General features: G+C 37.1%; 1 protein-coding gene across 2 annotated transcripts; it reads left to right on the forward strand.

The window, feature by feature from the left end:
* Window positions 1-2,112: 2,112 nt before the first annotated feature.
* On the forward strand, window positions 2,113-13,217 carry LOC102012139 (gonadotropin-releasing hormone receptor). Of its 2 annotated transcripts, none has more exons than XM_005392835.2 (3): window positions 2,113-2,634; window positions 12,094-12,313; window positions 12,973-13,217. In XM_005392835.2, exons 1-3 carry the CDS (start codon window positions 2,113-2,115, stop codon window positions 13,215-13,217), a joined length of 987 nt encoding a protein of 328 aa, XP_005392892.1. The 2 variants fall into 2 exon arrangements, with proteins under 2 accessions (XP_005392892.1, XP_005392893.1); XM_005392836.2 differs by having other exon boundaries at window positions 12,222-12,313; window positions 12,973-13,108.
* The last annotated feature ends 3,644 nt before the right edge of the window (window positions 13,218-16,861 follow it).

The raw sequence follows: 16,861 nt of genomic DNA on the forward strand, positions 1-16,861 counted from the left end.
ACACACACACACACACACACACACACACACACACACACGCACACACCCCAGAGGCCCTCTGTCTGCACCCTGCAGACTATGGCAACCATCCAAGCACAGGCATATCCCTGCTCACACTGGCAAGTGAGTAGAGCACACAGACCACTGAGTCAGTGCTGGATGTAGGCAGCAGGGCATGGTGAGGGGTAGTGGGGATCGAGTAGACTGCTGGACTTAATGCCCGCACTTTCAGACATAATCATCTCCAAAAACTAGCCTCATTTCTCACCACAGAGGGTGAAACCCCAGTGTCCTTCTCAGCCTGAGCTCACATTTCTCAGGGCAGAACTCTCTCATGGCCATCTCTCACCCAGTCGTTGTGGTAGGATGACCCAAGAAACCCTAAAATATAATTATTCTGTACCTCCTGGGTCTGGACTATCTCAGTCTTAAACGACTACCTCTTCCCCAGTGGCTCACGATAAAGCACTCCCAAATATGGCAGGTGCTGTACTATACTTCTCCTCCAACTCTAGTCTACCATAAAGAGTTACTCTTAGAGTAACTGTTTTCTCAGACTATGATAACTGCAGGCTTTTCCAAGGGCTAGTGCTGCCAGCCCAGTCTCATTTCTTGCTAGGGCTGCCAGCCCTCTCTGGGCTTTCCTTGTATTTGAGGAGACAGCTCCTCTTTCCAGGAACCAGGGTTAGTATTTGGCTTGCTTCATTCTTTTCCATGTGTTGTCTCCATTTTCTTCAGTTTATCTGTGATTTCTACCTTTCGTGTTGCTTCTTTCTTAATTTCCAGAGCTTCTCATCTCTTTCTCTTCACTGAATTGTTGTTTTCCAGGTGTCTCAAGTCTGTGATACACTGCCAGACGCTATGTTGCCATCTTCCTTGCTTCTACAAGACATATTTCCCATCTTTAATGCATTCATTCCTTTCACTAGTCACGCCAAAACAATCAATTTCAGAACAGAAACATACTATGGTACTAGAAAATACATCTAGATATTTCACAGTGCTACTGGGGAAGCTGATAGCTCTTTTTTATCCAAATCTCTACAAAGTAAGAGCAACCAGTGAATTCTGAAAATATTGTGACAGCTACGATGGAGCGCAGGAGAGCAATTTATCTATGCTAGTCAAGATACAGAAGGCAGCTAGTACAGAGGAAAGTTGAGAAAGCTATAAGACCAACCAATAAACAAGCATTCTCTCCAGTATCGAGTTTCCCTATACAATTGCAGTAATACCTCGGTTCACCAATGCTTCTATTCACAAACAGAAGCATTCTGGAAAATTTTGCTTCTGTTGGTGAACTCCGTAGCCATCTTCCCCACAATTCTGGAATGAATTAAGTTCATGAACCAAGGTACAACTATATGTTAGCAAATACAATACCTAGATACTGTAATTGTAAAAATCAAGGCAGTAGTAAAAAATGTTTAATCATTTATACTCTAGCTTAAACACTAAATCTAACCATGAAGATTGATTGATAAAGTTGAATACAGTCTCACTTGTATTAGGTCAATATGATTCTGCTAAGGTATTAATTTGGTTTTTTTCTGTAGCATAATTTTAAATTAACATATGTAATATTTAACTGCTTGACAGGGTGTTTAAGAAAAAAAACAAATAGTTTTGAGGTGTGTATTAAATTCTTAAGACAGCTGATTCAATTGGATCAAGTTCTTAATTTTTTAGTATTTCTCTTTATTTTCACTTTGCAGCTGTCAGGAACACTTAACCGTTCTTAGAAAATTATTGAACTCTTCATTAAAATTATTGAACTAATATCATGAGTGGCTTGTAAGTTCAAAATTAGGCTGCAAGTGTCCTTCACTGTACAAGCCAGGCCACCTGCCGCGGTGTTACGGTTACATTTGTCCCTCAGAATGTGTTTGGCATCCTCTGTTCTTGCACTCGGTTGGATTACAAACTCACAAATCACGTTCACCTTGATCTTTTATATTAAGTACCTCAGGGACAACACCTGACATAAATCTAAACTTGTGACGTTTCCAGGTAAAAAAAAAAGGCAGAATAAAATGAGACTTCGGGTTCAATTACAATAAAACATCAGAAGTACCAAAAACACACATATTGAAGCTTTATCATTGCAGAAAGATGGAAAGCGCTGCCTCTTCTGAACAGAATCAAAATCATTGCTCAGCCATCAACAACAGTGTCCCATTGATGCAAGGGAGCCTTCCCACCCTGACCTTATCCGGAAAGATCCGAGTGACACTGACTTTCTTCCTTTTTCTACTCTCCACCACCTTTAATGCTTCTTTCTTGTTGAAACTTCAGAAATGGACTCAGAAGAAGGAGAAAGGGAAAAAGCTCTCAAGAATGAAGGTGCTTTTGAAACACCTGACCTTAGCCAACCTGCTGGAGACTCTGATTGTCATGCCACTGGATGGGATGTGGAACATTACAGTCCAATGGTATGCAGGAGAGTTACTCTGCAAAGTCCTCAGCTATCTGAAGCTTTTCTCCATGTATGCCCCAGCCTTCATGATGGTGGTAATCAGCCTGGACCGCTCCCTGGCCATCACCAGGCCCCTACCTGTGCAGAGCAGCCGGAAGCTTGAACAGTCCATGCTTGGCCTGGCCTGGGTCCTCAGCAGTGTCTTTGCTGGGCCACAGGTAAACCATTATTCATGAACTTGTGTGATTATGTTGATCGGAGATTCCCTGCCTAAAAGTCAGTAAAGGTCTTTCTGTATTACCTTTTCTGTATTACCTGTAACAGCCGAGGCTCTGATGTCAGAGTGGAATTTAATCCTGACTCTGCTTTGTTTCCTTGAGCAAATTTCTTAACCACTTTGTTCATTTATTTATAAAATGGGGATAATGCCTACTTCACATGTTTTTGTGATTAAATGAATACCTTATTGAGACATCTAGCATGATCTCTAGTACATAGCAAATGCTCTCTAAAAGGTAGCTATAACACAAAATTGACCTCATCCTTATCTTGTTCTTGTTTTTTTCTCTGGTTGACAGATGTAAATGTTAATTTGAAGAGTGTGCAGGAATTATGAAATTTACACAGGTAGAAAATTTTTATAACTTTTCATACTTGCAATTTATGTGGAAACTAAGAATTCTGTCACTTTCACTGAGAGAAAATTACTTTGATTAGTATGCTCCATAGTTTGCAGTTAGGCAGGATTAAATACACAGGAAAAGTGAGAAACTTTGGACTTTGGGAAATTTGAATATTTCTCTGAGGTTGACTTGAGTTTTGGTAGAAGCAGGGTTTTGACAGTTTCATGGCAATAGGTGTGGGACCATTTCCCATGGAAGGCAGACATCTCTCCAAATCGCCTTCATCAGAAGCAGCCAGGCTAAGTGACCTGGAGGTCCCCTTGCAGTGGTCAGTTCTTTAAAGAAAAAAAAAAAAAAAAAAAAACATGTTTTGGAAAATAACAAAACTCTTTTCACGACATATTAACACTTTGTCTCTGTGCTTACAAATGTACTGTATGAAAAACTCAGGGTGCAAGAATGTGGCAAGAAATGAAGTCACAGTTTTTTAGGATCCTTAAAACATGTGGCTCTAAAAAATGAAAATCTACCTAGACATTCAAAGCTGGCCAGATGGTTTTATCTTTTTTAATGCCATGTGGAATTGACTAAACATTGCAAGAAACTACATAAATTTTCCCACAGTTTCCTTAATTTTTCAAAAATTTGTTTTATGTCAGGAAAAATGGTAAAAACTAAAATGCTGTGATTTCCCTGGAGTAAAATATAATTATTTTCACAATGATTAAACACGCAAGATTAAGTTTTGTAAACCTGCCCCTTGAAATGAGGTTATTTAGCTAAGGTTATGCCCTTGAAATTTCAACAAGGTTTCTTTAAAGTACAGACTGAACACTGATCATTGCTTGGTTTGCTTGGAGAAGATAAACACAAGTTAGGTTCCTAACATGGAGCCTGGTACCGATGAAACCTTAAAACAGTGGGAAAAATGTAATTCATTTGTGTATACAAACTTTATATAAAACTGATCCCACTCAATATTTTAAAAATTTAATCCTTTTATAGGTATAGACAAAGAGATGAGTTTGTATTGCAATAATAAAGAAAAGTTTTAAGATAAAGAAGGAAAACAGTTTTCTCAGCTGAGTATTTGGGTGGAAAAAAAAATAAATGAAGCATCACATACATTTTTGAATGAAGGGTAAAAAGTATAACTAATTTTACTAAAGACTCATTTGGCCAAAGTGAAAGACTGGGAGACAGAAATAGCAAGAAATTAGAGTTAGTTGTTGTTTTTCCTAATTATTTGTCACAAAACACTGTGGTTATGTTTATCTGTGCTTGATGTACACCTATATGTGGTGAGGTTTTCTTGTGTTCAACTTTGTTAATATCTATACGACCTATAAGATAGCAAAAATGGAAATTAAATGTGTTTGGATGCATTGGTATGTACAATTTTATGTTTTAATGTATCAGTTGAAAGTTTTTTAAAGACTTAACTCTAAACAATGTTTGCACAAATGAATGAGGAGTATGCACATTGTCTGCAAGGTACGCAGGAGCCACATTATCATCCCCATTTGACAGATAATAGCACAAAGTTCTGATCTTTGAAAGGATTCAGACATTTTTACCAACAATTCAAATTAGTAAATACATACTACGTGGAAACCTAGCCTCTCTCTGGCTCTTTCTCTCACACATATATAACTTCTTGGAGCTCTCTGCTATCTCTTGAATAAAAAAGGTTTCCACTCTGTGGATAATAGAAGAGTAGAGAACTTTTTATTTCAGGTTGTGACACATTATATGTCTCCTGATTCACCACCCTCTAAACCAACTGACAAAGTCACATCTCATTGAGGCTAATTTACATGAAAAGGTCAACTTTAAGTTTCATTCTTTGGCAAATATATCAGCTGTTTACTACTTGAGTAATTCAAACTTCAATTTAAAAAGAAATTGACATTACCACACATGGTGGTGCTCACTTGTAATCCTAGCACTCAGGAGACTGAGACAGGAGAATTACTTCAAGTTCAAGGCCAGCCTGGGCTACAAAGTGAGTTGAAGGCCAGCCTGAACTGCATAGTGAGACCCTGTCTCAGAAAGAAGGGGACAGAGAAAGAGGGAGAGAGAGAGAGAGAAAGGAAGGAAGGAAGAGAAAAGTAGTTGGCATAACATAAGCCCAGGAATCTAGAAACTTAAGACATTTTGCTAGAGCTCAGAATAATCCATTTTAAACTGGTCACCTTCATTTTCCTCCTGCCTGGTGATTAACTTCAGAACCCAAGTTCTATGATGGTTTGGGGGTGTTTTCAGACATTTCAGCACACTGTAGCTGATAACATTTAAACTTTTTTTAACAGTGATTTTCTTTTAAAAAATGTCCTATGTGGAGTCCCAATAAGTTAAACAAATATGAGATGCAGTCTTTCAAGTGGGGCTATGGGAGGAGCACTCGCCTCTTGATGGTTCACTGGGCCCCACTCATAGTCACTTTAGAAACCACTGATCTCCCTGCAGCAAAGGTTGAGAGTCAATGAGATTACACAAATAACACAGGCATGGGATTTAAAGAGTCCAGTTCCAATCTCAGTACTGTCTCTTCACTGGATCTTAGCCAAAAGGCCGAGAAACCATCAGTACTGTCTCTTAACCAGCTATGAGACTAAGCAAATAACTAAGACAACTGTAAGGACAGCTATAAAAAAATAATTTATGTGACAGTATATGAAATCATCCGGTACAAGACTTTACACAGTAATTTTAAACTCCCAGTTAATGTTCATTTCCTTCTTCTCCTCCTTTCTTCCTCCTTTCCTTTCTATTTTTCTTTCATAAGATTTTTGAAATTAAAAAAGAAAAAATACAGAAATATGAATAAGAAAATGGTTAAAACAAACAAAAAAAAGAGCCAGGAGTGGTGGCTCACGCCTGTAATCCCAGCACTCAGGAGGCTGAGGCAGGAGGATCATTGTGAGTTCAAGACCAGTCTGGGCTACGAAGTGAGTTCAAGGCCAGCCTGAACTGCATATCGAGACCCTGTCTCAAAAAGACAAAAAAAAAAAAGAAATCCTCATACAAATATTTCTTCAAATTTTTCAGAATTGTAGTTTACATTCTGATTGATAAATTCACCCAAACTCCTCTCTAACAGAAAACTATACTACTCACCCTTAGAGCTATACATGCCCGAGTATAGTAATTCAGGTCTTATAGGTGTCATTTTTAAAGGGAAATATAGGTGCCATTTCATTGAGATGGAAGAAAACAAGAGAAAAAGAGGGGGGAAGATGGGAGAAATGGAAAAAAGAAGAACAGAGGGAAGGAAGGAAGGAAGGAAAGAAGGAAGGAAGGAAGGAAGAAAAGGAAGGAGAGAGGGAGGGAGGGAGGAAGGAAGGAAGGAAAAGGAAGAGAGGGAGGGAGGCAAGAAGAGGAAGGAAATGTCCATGAGGATTTTTGTGAGAGAAACCTGAAGAAATTACCAAAGCATGATGCATTTACAATTTTTAGATAAATACTAACTAATCTGAAAAGGAAACATAAGGCACCTATCTGATCTATCTGATCTAGGGTAGTTACTAAGAGAGAATGGCAGGCTACAGGTAGAAGCTAGTGAAAGAAAAACATGACTTCTAAAAGTTCGTCCCTTCAGGTTCACAGCAGCCCCAATTACCAGTCTCCAGTGACCAGAGCTATTTCCCAGCCTTGGCGCGGGACGCACATCCTCCCAAGGAATCTTCGTGGAGGGCTGCACATAGGGAAAGGCAACACGCACAGCCCTTTCTGAAGTTATAGTCCCTCTGTTGTTTTCAACCAGACAGAAGCTGTATACCAGTAAGCCTATTTTCCCTCATGTCCTTTAAAACCATAGCCAGAATTTTTAATTTCTACACTTACCCAGTATGCAATATTATCTAGTTCCATTTTCCTTGTAGAAGTCTATGGAAGGAAAAGCTTAAGGACAGGATAGTAAAAAGACACTTCCAATATTTTATAATAATAATGGTTAAGACTGGTATAGTGCTGTGTGCAGGAACTATTTCAGCTGTTTACCATGCATTATCTCCTGTATTGTCAGGACAGCCCCTAGAGACAGATGCTACAGTATTCCTATCGCCATTTTAAAGATGAGGAAACTAAAGCACATACTGACTGAAAAGAATTACCTTTCAAAGAGTTTTCAGTTCACGTGAGGTAAGTTGAAGGCTAATGTAAGAAACAGTGAAAACCCACTGCAGGTAAAGGAGGAAAACAGAACAATTTATGGCAAAATATAACGAACACTGATAAGAACTAGAATCATGGATAAGGTAAGTAGAACACATAGAAACTAAGGAAATATAACCCAAGGACAAAGGAATCACTTAAAGGACAGTGAATCCTTACTAACAACTCAAATAAGAATGGCCTTGAAGCACAAAATATGCTGAACCCAGACTAAGACAAATTTTTCTAGCGGCAAGTAAGATTCTGAGTTTCGGGTACTTGCCTGTATTTCTTATTTCTGTCTGTATATTAGAATCTGTCTTGTATTACAGATGTCACATATATTCTATAACAGCCACTACCAAATATTAAATTCCCTGATATAAATATGCATTTGTTTCATCTTTTAGGATAGAGAACACCTGGTATTGTTAGTTTTACCAAAGAACTGCTTTAAAAATAAACATTTGTTAAATAAAGATAATAACCAATAACTCAAAATATTCAGTATTTGTAGTACTGTTTCACAGTCACTGTTACTGAAAGTTTCATCATCCCAAGTTACTGAAATTATGAAATACTAAGGTGACATTGGGACACAACGCAGAGCAGAGAGTGAACTCAGGTCATCTGATTCCAAATACAAGTGATGAGGTGTGGAGGAAGGTAGTTACACTTAAAAAAAAAAAAAAAGCAAGACTCCCAGGTTTTCTGTGTGGTAAACCTTCCAAAGACTTCAATTCACACATCTACTTCACTCAAAGCTAAATTTTAAATAAGGTCAAGTTGGAAAGGAGCATGGAAAACTGAAAAGTTCACTTTGTAATGTGGTAAGAAAGTTGGTCTGATTCACTAAATAAAATTAGCTGAATGGTTCTTAAATTCAACACTGATAATATGATTGTTAGTCGCCCTCTGCTGGATTAATTTAAAAATTATTTTCCCTTGGAAAAAGATCTGAAACTGAAAATCAACTTTTTAAATACAGGTATTTTAAAAAGACTATTGTTTCGAGTTTACAGACTAAAAAAAAAAAAAATTTATAGCATTTTTAAATGGCACATTTCACTCCCTATCTCATAAACTCAAAAAAGTAAGAAACTCTGGGCCTATTAAACTATAACTTATTAATTCAATGAAAAACACTTTTTTAAATCACTAGTTTATTTTTATTTATTTATTTTTTGGGGGTTTTCCCCGGTACCAGGAACTGAACTCATGACCTTACGCTTGCCAGGCAGGCACTTTGCCACTGAGCTAAATCCCCAGCCCCCAAAACCACTAGTTTAAATGCTCAAATTTACTTGTTAACAGTTTTAATATATGTGCAGTGCTTGCACTAGTTGATGTTTTTATTCAAGTAATTTTTCACAGTAAATTGAAGTTTCTTAGTAGAGAGCTTGGAAATAACTAAGAAATGTGCTTGGCAAGTAGGGAAGGATAAGTAAGTGTCCACAGGAATTTTTTTCTCAAACTCCTTGCACCATTTCCGTAAGAGTTTCAATTTATGCTTTAAAAAAAATAGACATTTTAAATGTAATTTCACACTCAGAAAAAGATTGCAAGAATCATGTAAAAATTTCTTGAATATCATCTATCCATGCATCCCCAAATATTAGGATTTTCCTACGTTTGCTTCTTTGCTTTTTTCTCACTTGTTTATATTTTATAATTGTTTAAAAGTTGCACATATCCCTTCTGTACCTCTCAATACATCGATGTGGGTTTAAGACTTTCCCACAAACCCAGAGTCTGAGTATCGGAGGCAGGAAATTAGCTCTGATACAATACTACCATTTTAATGTTTGTCCTTCTAACAAAAGAAAATCCTACACTATAGGAGGGACTCAATTGTAAATCTCCTTTTAGGTGGAGACTAAAGGTTTCCCTGTTTAACATAATACTGACATCTTTGGAGCACAAAGGTCAGTCATTTTGTAGGATGCTCCTCAGTTTGGATTTGCCTAATGCTCCAATCGAGTTATACAGTTTAAGAAGTGGTGGCAGTATTGTCTTAATTATGTGGACTTTCTCTACAGTGCAGTTATTGTCTTACTTTTTATGATGAGTAGTATCCTGGAGGTAGAAACTTTTGGGTTTTGTTACCCAGGATTATCACACTGAGCTACATACCCACCCCTTTTCATTTTTTATTCTGAGACAGGGTGTCACTACTTTGTCCATTTGGGACTTGAATTTAGACTTCTCCTGCCTCATCGTCTCAGAGTGCTGCTGGGATTACAGGCAGAAGCCACCACGCCTGGCAGCGATTTTGTAAATACGTTTTTCTCATACTTTCACTCTTATTTTTACTAGCCATTGGAGATTTTTGCCTGAATCAATTATTATAGTGATTAGCAAATATTAATCACCAACTCCATTTTACACTTTTCCTTTTACATTTATTAGTTGGGATTCAATAATAGAGATCTTTTTCCTCTCCCCATTTATTTGCTGCCATTTTGTAATTTGTACCAACATGGATTCCTACTTAATAGTTTTTAAAAAATGTTTCTTTTTTGCATTTTGATGTTTAAACTTTCCCAAATTTAGCTGAAAGGAGTCATGTCCAGCTAGCTTCTGGGTTCTTCTTACACCATTTTCTCTATTTACACTTCTTCTTTGGTTGAGGTCATTGGAAGCATGTAGTTTATTTTGTCTGGCCCAGTTTCAGGGTCACCCACTTCTCCAACGACCTCTGCTTCCTTTTAGTAGAGAATGGTATTGTGAAAACAAGATTTGGATATATGGTAGAAGAGGTGCTCATTGATAGGTGGTGATCATTTCTAGGTTTTCTATGTGGACACACCTGAAAACTATATATATGTACCCACCAATAGACTGATCAAATTGATGGATAAAAATTTGCCTTTTTCTACAGCTGTATAGCAATTCACTGTGCGTTCCATTATAGTTATTCAGTCACTATTCCGTGAACTGGGATGCACATTATTTTCAGTATTTTTTCAATTACAAATTACGTATCAGTGAATATTCTTGTGCATATGCATTTCACATACTGAGGGTACAGATGTACATTTAGGGTAAATTCCTTAGATGAAACATTGCTGTATCAAAGGGAAATGCGCTATTAGGCTTCTCCAGACGAACAGAACCAATAGAATACATAATAATTTACTAGATTAGTTTAGGCTGGACAGACTCACAGTGGTCATCTGCCAGCTAGAAAACCAAGGGAGACAGTTGCTTCTCCTTGCAAGGAGCTGGAAGACTCAAAACAAGGACCATGGTGTAGCCCTAGCCCAAGCTGGAGGCTTGGAAGCTCCCTGGAGAGTCACTGATGCAAATCCACTTCAAAGTCTGAAGAATCTGTACTCGAAGGTGACCACTACGAAGCAGACCTGAGCAGGACTTAAATTAATCAATTGGCTTTTCATGTTCACTTGTGAATCTGTCCAAGGCCTAGGCTCCTTATCTGGAAATGGCGGACTCATAGTAAGTGAACTTCTGTGAGTCACTAATCCCTACTAAAACCTGTAGTGGTGGATGAAGCCAGAAAGCTTCAAAGGATAAGACAAGATCACAGCCAAGGACACCTGGATTCATTCTCAACTAGATAAAGACGATAGCCACAGGCACCTCCTGGGTGGATTAATTTAATACCTTACTTAGAGAAGTCCTTGAGTGATTCCACCCCTCTTGAGAGGATTAATTTAATACCTTATTTAGAGAAGTCCTTGAGTGATTCTGCCCTTCTTGAGTACTCCTTTCCCTTCTTCTGATCACCAAATAAATACAGGCCACCCACAGAAGATCTTGGTTTTAGCCCTAAAAGAATCTTGAATTCTGAAAGAGAGCTTTGATCCTCCTGGAGCCCTAAAATCATTCCACGTGCCTCTTTTTATTCTGCCTTCACCATACACTCATTCAGGAGATTGTGGACCTGATCAGCCTGCAATAACTAAGGGATACCTTTAACCAGATAGTAAGGTCCATGGGCCAAGGAACACTAAAAAACCATACCCTGGAAGAAATGTCTGTCCAGCAAGCCGGGAGTTTCCCCTCCCTGTTTGCTCCATGACAGCTCCCAGCCTATTGGATGATGTTGCCTACACTCAGGGTAGGTCCCCCTCCCTCCTTTGTGTAACAGCTCTCCCTGGCACATGCTCACAAACCAGTGTTCCTCCAATATTCCTAGACATCGTCCAATCTAGTCCCATTGACAACCAGGATTAACATCACAGTGAATGCATGGTTATGCTACATATGGTCTAACTGCCCTCGATAGGTGTTGTTACAGTTTGAGTTCCCACTAGCAATTTAAGAGGGTTTCTTCACAGCCTTGCCAACAGAATGAATTCTGAATCTCGATAGTGAGAATGGAATTTCAGTGTAACTTTAATTGGCATTTCTATTATCACGAATAAGGATGAATATACTATATGCCTAAGGGCCACTTGTATATCTTTCTTGTAAACCGTTCACATCTTTTGAGCATGTTTAAGGAGAAGGGTTCTGGCCTCTAAAATTAACTTTAAATATATATTTGGAAAAGTGCTTTCTAAGTGTCTGTCTAGTTTTAGGGACCATTGGTGTACTATGAACAGAATCACTTGCAAAAATTTAGTCAACTAAATTGCACCTGAAATTTAAAGTACAGGCAAGGTTTAAATCTTTGAGTGATGACTGTTCTACAAACTTGAAATAATTTCCCCAAATCCAAAATCCTACAGTTCCATTTACAGCTACTCAATCATATTTTAAGTAAACATCCACTTATAAGTTTTCATAGAAATTCCAAAAGAATAATACAAAGGAACTTAGAAATTGCTTTAGGTAACAGTGTATTACAAAAGCTAGCAGCATAAGGTGAGAAAGTTTTAAGATGTTATTTGAAAAAAGTAACGTAACTTTTTGTTTTCTTATTTTCCTATACAGTTATACATTTTCAAGATGATCCACCTAGAAAATGGTTCTGGGCAACCAGAAGTTTTCTCCCAGTGTGTGACACACTGCAGCTTTCCACAGTGGTGGCACCAGGCTTTTTACAACTTCTTCACCTTCAGCTGCCTCTTCCTCATTCCTCTTCTCATCATGCTGATCTGCAATGCAAAAATCATCTTCATGCTGACACAGGTTCTTCAGCAGGATCCGCACAGTACGTATTCCTGGCTGGCCTCAAGCTAACAGCGATCCTCCTGCCTCAGCCACCCAAATGCTGGGATTACAGGTGCATAGGCATGTACCTGGCCATTTTGGCTTTTAAACAACTAAGTCCTTAACTTCAGAAAGACAGTATTGCTATAGAAATCAGTAATTCCACTGATTTCAATAAACCTCTTCACAAGAACAACCAGTGGACTTTCAATGATGTATTTGTGTGAAAAGTTAAAAAATTTCTGATTTCATAGAAAAGCAGCAACAGTTGAAGCAGATAACTGGGGAGGCACATGTGTACCCACACACGATTCTCACTACCCTTTGCTCAGAGACACCTGATGAATATAATTCTGTGTAGTCATAATTCAACTCAGCTCAACCTCTGTCTACTCTCCTAAGTTTATAGTTTAGTTGCTTGAGTACCAGATTAGTTTGATGGAAATTTAACTTTAAAGGTGTTGTCTTTCATCTTTGCCTTATGTGGCAGCATGGACAACTAATTAAAAGCATGCTTTTTAAATAAATTATCATTATTAAAACTATTGGACAATTTCCCCTATTATATGCACCACCTTGGCCTAGTGAGTCTTCCTTGTTGGCCATTTTGGTTTTGTGAGAAAATTGCCTTTAAACACACACTCTTTCTTTATCTAACAGAACTACAACTGCATCAATCCAAGAACAATATACCAAGAGCACGGCTGAGGACCCTGAAGATGACAGTGGCATTTGCTGCTTCCTTTATTGTCTGCTGGACTCCCTACTACGTCCTAGGAATCTGGTATTGGTTTGATCCTGGAATGTTAAACAGGGTATCAGACCCAGTAAATCACTTCTTCTTTCTCTTTGCTTTTTTAAACCCATGCTTTGATCCACTTATATATGGATATTTTTCTCTGTGATTCATAGACCATCCAGAAAGTAATCCAAAGAAAGAAAAGGTAGTAATTGTCTTCATTTGGAAATGAAAAACACAAAGCTTGCCACACATTTACACAGAAACAAAGCAGGATGTGAGAATAAGTTATCATCCTTATTCTTTCAAGACATCATACTGGCACAGATTCAATCACAAAGAAAATTATAAACCAGAAAACATACTAGTAATTTTTTCTTAACCATAAATTTCCAATCTCTGACCTTCTTTCACATATTATTTGGGTTTCTTCTTGCTTTCTCCTGGTATAACAGTGCATAAACATTTAAAATAACCACAGTCTAAGGCAAACAGATGCAATAAATAAATACATAAATAAGCTGAGAAAGTACAACACAGTTTAAACCTTACCAGAACCACTGTGTTGTTTGTTTGTTTTTTTTTTTTTCAGCAAAAAGGGCTTAGCAGTGATTATAATCTTACGCTGTAACAATACCTAGAGCACAAAGACAGTAGGGCTTCTGCACATGAGGTCAATTTGCCTTTCTCTGATTGAAGGAGAAAACAAAAACAGTGGATCTTTCTCTTCAGCTTCAAAAGCATTCTAAGTCTCAGAATACTTGGCATTCAAGCCCACCATCCTCTCCACCTAGCTGACAGGGTTATTACACCGTGCAGATCGTTTCCTCCCACTTCCATGGCAGGACTGGTGGAGAGTATACAAAGGGGGGTGGTTAAGAGTTGGACACGGATTAGTAACATTCCTTTAGGTTTTATAGCCCCCAAGATTTGTGGTGCTGCTATAATAATGACAGTGTTTTTAAATACAATTAAGAAAAGACATGCATAAAACCCTCTGTGTTAGTCATTCAAGGATTTGTTTGTCTATCTTCTGATCTTGCTATGTCCATAATCTGTAAGTCATTAAGAAAAGTGAGTACAAAATCAAGCATATGCCCAAGCAAAAAAGATGCTACATGCATGAAGGAACTATGGAAAAGAAATTGTTCAATTTCAATCTCCATCAATCAAAAACAACAGCAGAGAGTTCTGCAAGAAAGGAAAAAAAAAAACTAAATGTGAAACTAACATCTACTGATATTCACATTAAATGGTATGTTTTCCAAAATACATTTGCACAACACCAGTTATTTTATTTAATTCAGGCCTATTTCTACCCTTTCTTGAAAAATGGGATGAATTTTTAAAAAAAAGAGGGTAATGCCTATGCAGTGAGAAAAATATGATAAAGAGCTTTAAAAAATCAGCCATTATTTAACATTTTTAAATTGATAAGATACCATGTATTCATGTGAACAATGTCATGACACACAAACTATAAAGATACTTTGCAAGCATTCCAGGGCATGTGAAATTGTGGAAAGCAAACTCCTGATTGAGTAAGTCTCCTTTTCATATTTTTCTCCTTTCATATTTATAGTTTTGTAGTATTGTCAAATTTTTCTTTCACATACCACCTTATTTTCTAATTCTGTCTCTATTGTATTAGCTTGTTTGTTTGTTTGCTTATTTGTTTTTTGAGACAGGGTCTCATTATGTAATCCAGGCTGGCCTTGAACTTACTATGCAGCCCAGGCTGGCCTCTAACTCACGGAAATCTGCCTACTTCAGCCTCCCCAGTGCTGGGATTACAGGCATGCACCCCCACACCTGGCTTCTATTGAACTCCTTTCTACTCTTTCTTTCATATCTTCTTCATTATTCAACTCATACTTTTAGTTAACTAATCTATAGCTGAAATCTACCACTGAACTGATCAAGATTCAAAATATGTAGCATGCTGAAATGCTCAAAGTTTGCGCTGTGCACATAACAAGATTTTATAGTTTTTCTGGATAACACAAAACCAGTCTTCTCCAAGTCTCTTTATCATATATTTACTCTCAAATTGATAATAAATCTTTCTTCCAGACTTAGAGTAAAAAAACACACATGTACAAGGTACAATCTAGGGGCTTCATTGCATAGGTATTTAGGCCATATCTCAAGTTTGTTCTTAAGTAGTCAAGAAAGTATTCTATTGAGCTATTTCTACAGGCATTTTAAGTACATTTACTAAAGGGCTATTTAAAATATAGACGTATAGGTCTTTAATTTATGTCCTATTCAGAGTATATTTTAATACAATTGTTTTTGTTTAGCTCTATTTGAATTATTTTATGCAGTTAAAAATATTAACCTGATGGAGTATTTATAGACTATATGAGATTGCCAAAAAAGGTTAAGAACGTGATTCTGCATACCTATAAGGAAGTTTATTACAAAGATGTATCTTCATGCATTTGTTTATATACCTGCATAATAATGCTCATATTGAAATTGCATTGCTTCGATATACTTAGTTATCCTTTTTGATTGATTTTTTTTTTTGTACCAGAAATTGAACTCAGGGCCTTGTGTTTGCCAGGCAGGTGCTGTGCCGCTGAGCTACGTCCCTGGCCCCTCTACATCCCCAACCCTTATTCTTTTTAAGCTAAGAAACTCTATTGTAAAGTTCAACATGTTCTGAAAAACTGCATAGGAGTAAGTAGTATTTAGCAGTATTGTGGTTTATAAATCATAATATGGACGTATATTTAAACAAAAATTTATAGCCCAGAAGTTAAATATAGCTTTTCAATAAAAGTTTCACCACTTAACAAAGAGTATTTCATATTTGTTTATTTGTTTTTGAGACAGGGTCTCACTGTGCAGTTCAGGCTGGCCTTGAGCTCATTTTGTAGCCCAGGCTGGTCTCGAAGTCACAACGATCCTTCTGCCTCAGCCTCCTGAGTGCTGGGATTACAGGCATGCACCACCACACCCGAGGAGTATTTCATATTTGATATGAATACATCCATGTATTCTGTTTCTAATTATAATAAAAAATTAAGATTCTTTGAAAAAAAGAAACATTCTGAAAGTGAATCCAACATATCAGATAACTAAAATTGTATTTTGGTTGTCTCATCCTTACTTAACCTATTAAACTAGTGAAAAGTTGGATTTTTTTCAGCAATTCAGTTTAGAAAAGAAGTGACAAACTAATAACAATGAATTGAACAAAGATCACATTGATTCAGTTTCAGCCTATTGTAGCTAAAAAAACACTCTGGGCCTGGGGAATGCATATGACAAATACTATCTTTTTGTCATCTTCTAGGGAATTTTTATAGTGGCCTTACCTTAGAATTTCTGTGGTAGTCATAAAGAATTAGAATTTCATGCATTTTAGCTGTGTCCTAGTTTCAAATATTGAACCAATGCCTAGGGCTTTGCTAGCTACTATAAAGTGATTCTATATGAATAAAAGAAAAGAAATAATACCGGTCAACTTAATTGTATCACTTTATGACTAAGTTAAAATCAATTTTAAAGCAAGTCGAAGTTTAGAAGTTACATAACATAAAATGTATGCTTAAAAACAATAAACATACAAAACATGTTGATATAATTTTCTCTGACTGCATTTTCAATTTTTTTCTTTCTTTTGAATTCTTATAATTCTAAATTCCCAAAATAAACATACACTGCTTTGGAAGTGAGAAAAATAACCCAACAAATGTTATATGTGTGTGTGTTTGTGCTACTTTTTCATGCACTGCTGTTTGTGTTAGAATGCTTTCTGATGGGAGGTAAATGAATACAAACTAGCGGGTTATTTTTCTA

The sequence above is a fragment of the Chinchilla lanigera genome, unplaced genomic scaffold (genome assembly GCF_000276665.1).
Source record: "Chinchilla lanigera isolate Chin_1 unplaced genomic scaffold, ChiLan1.0 scaffold00046, whole genome shotgun sequence".
In the NCBI taxonomy this organism is placed as follows: domain Eukaryota; kingdom Metazoa; phylum Chordata; class Mammalia; order Rodentia; family Chinchillidae; genus Chinchilla; species Chinchilla lanigera.

Coding starts and splice junctions, on each gene's coding strand:
- LOC102012139 (XM_005392835.2), top strand. CDS start 2,113: ATGGAAAGCGCTGCCTCTTCTGAACAGAATCAAAATCATTGCTCAGCC. Junction 2,635..12,093: donor GTGTCTTTGCTGGGCCACAG/GTAAACCATTAT, acceptor TTTCCTATACAG/TTATACATTTTCAAGATGAT. Junction 12,314..12,972: donor TCTTCAGCAGGATCCGCACA/GTACGTATTCCT, acceptor TTTATCTAACAG/AACTACAACTGCATCAATCC.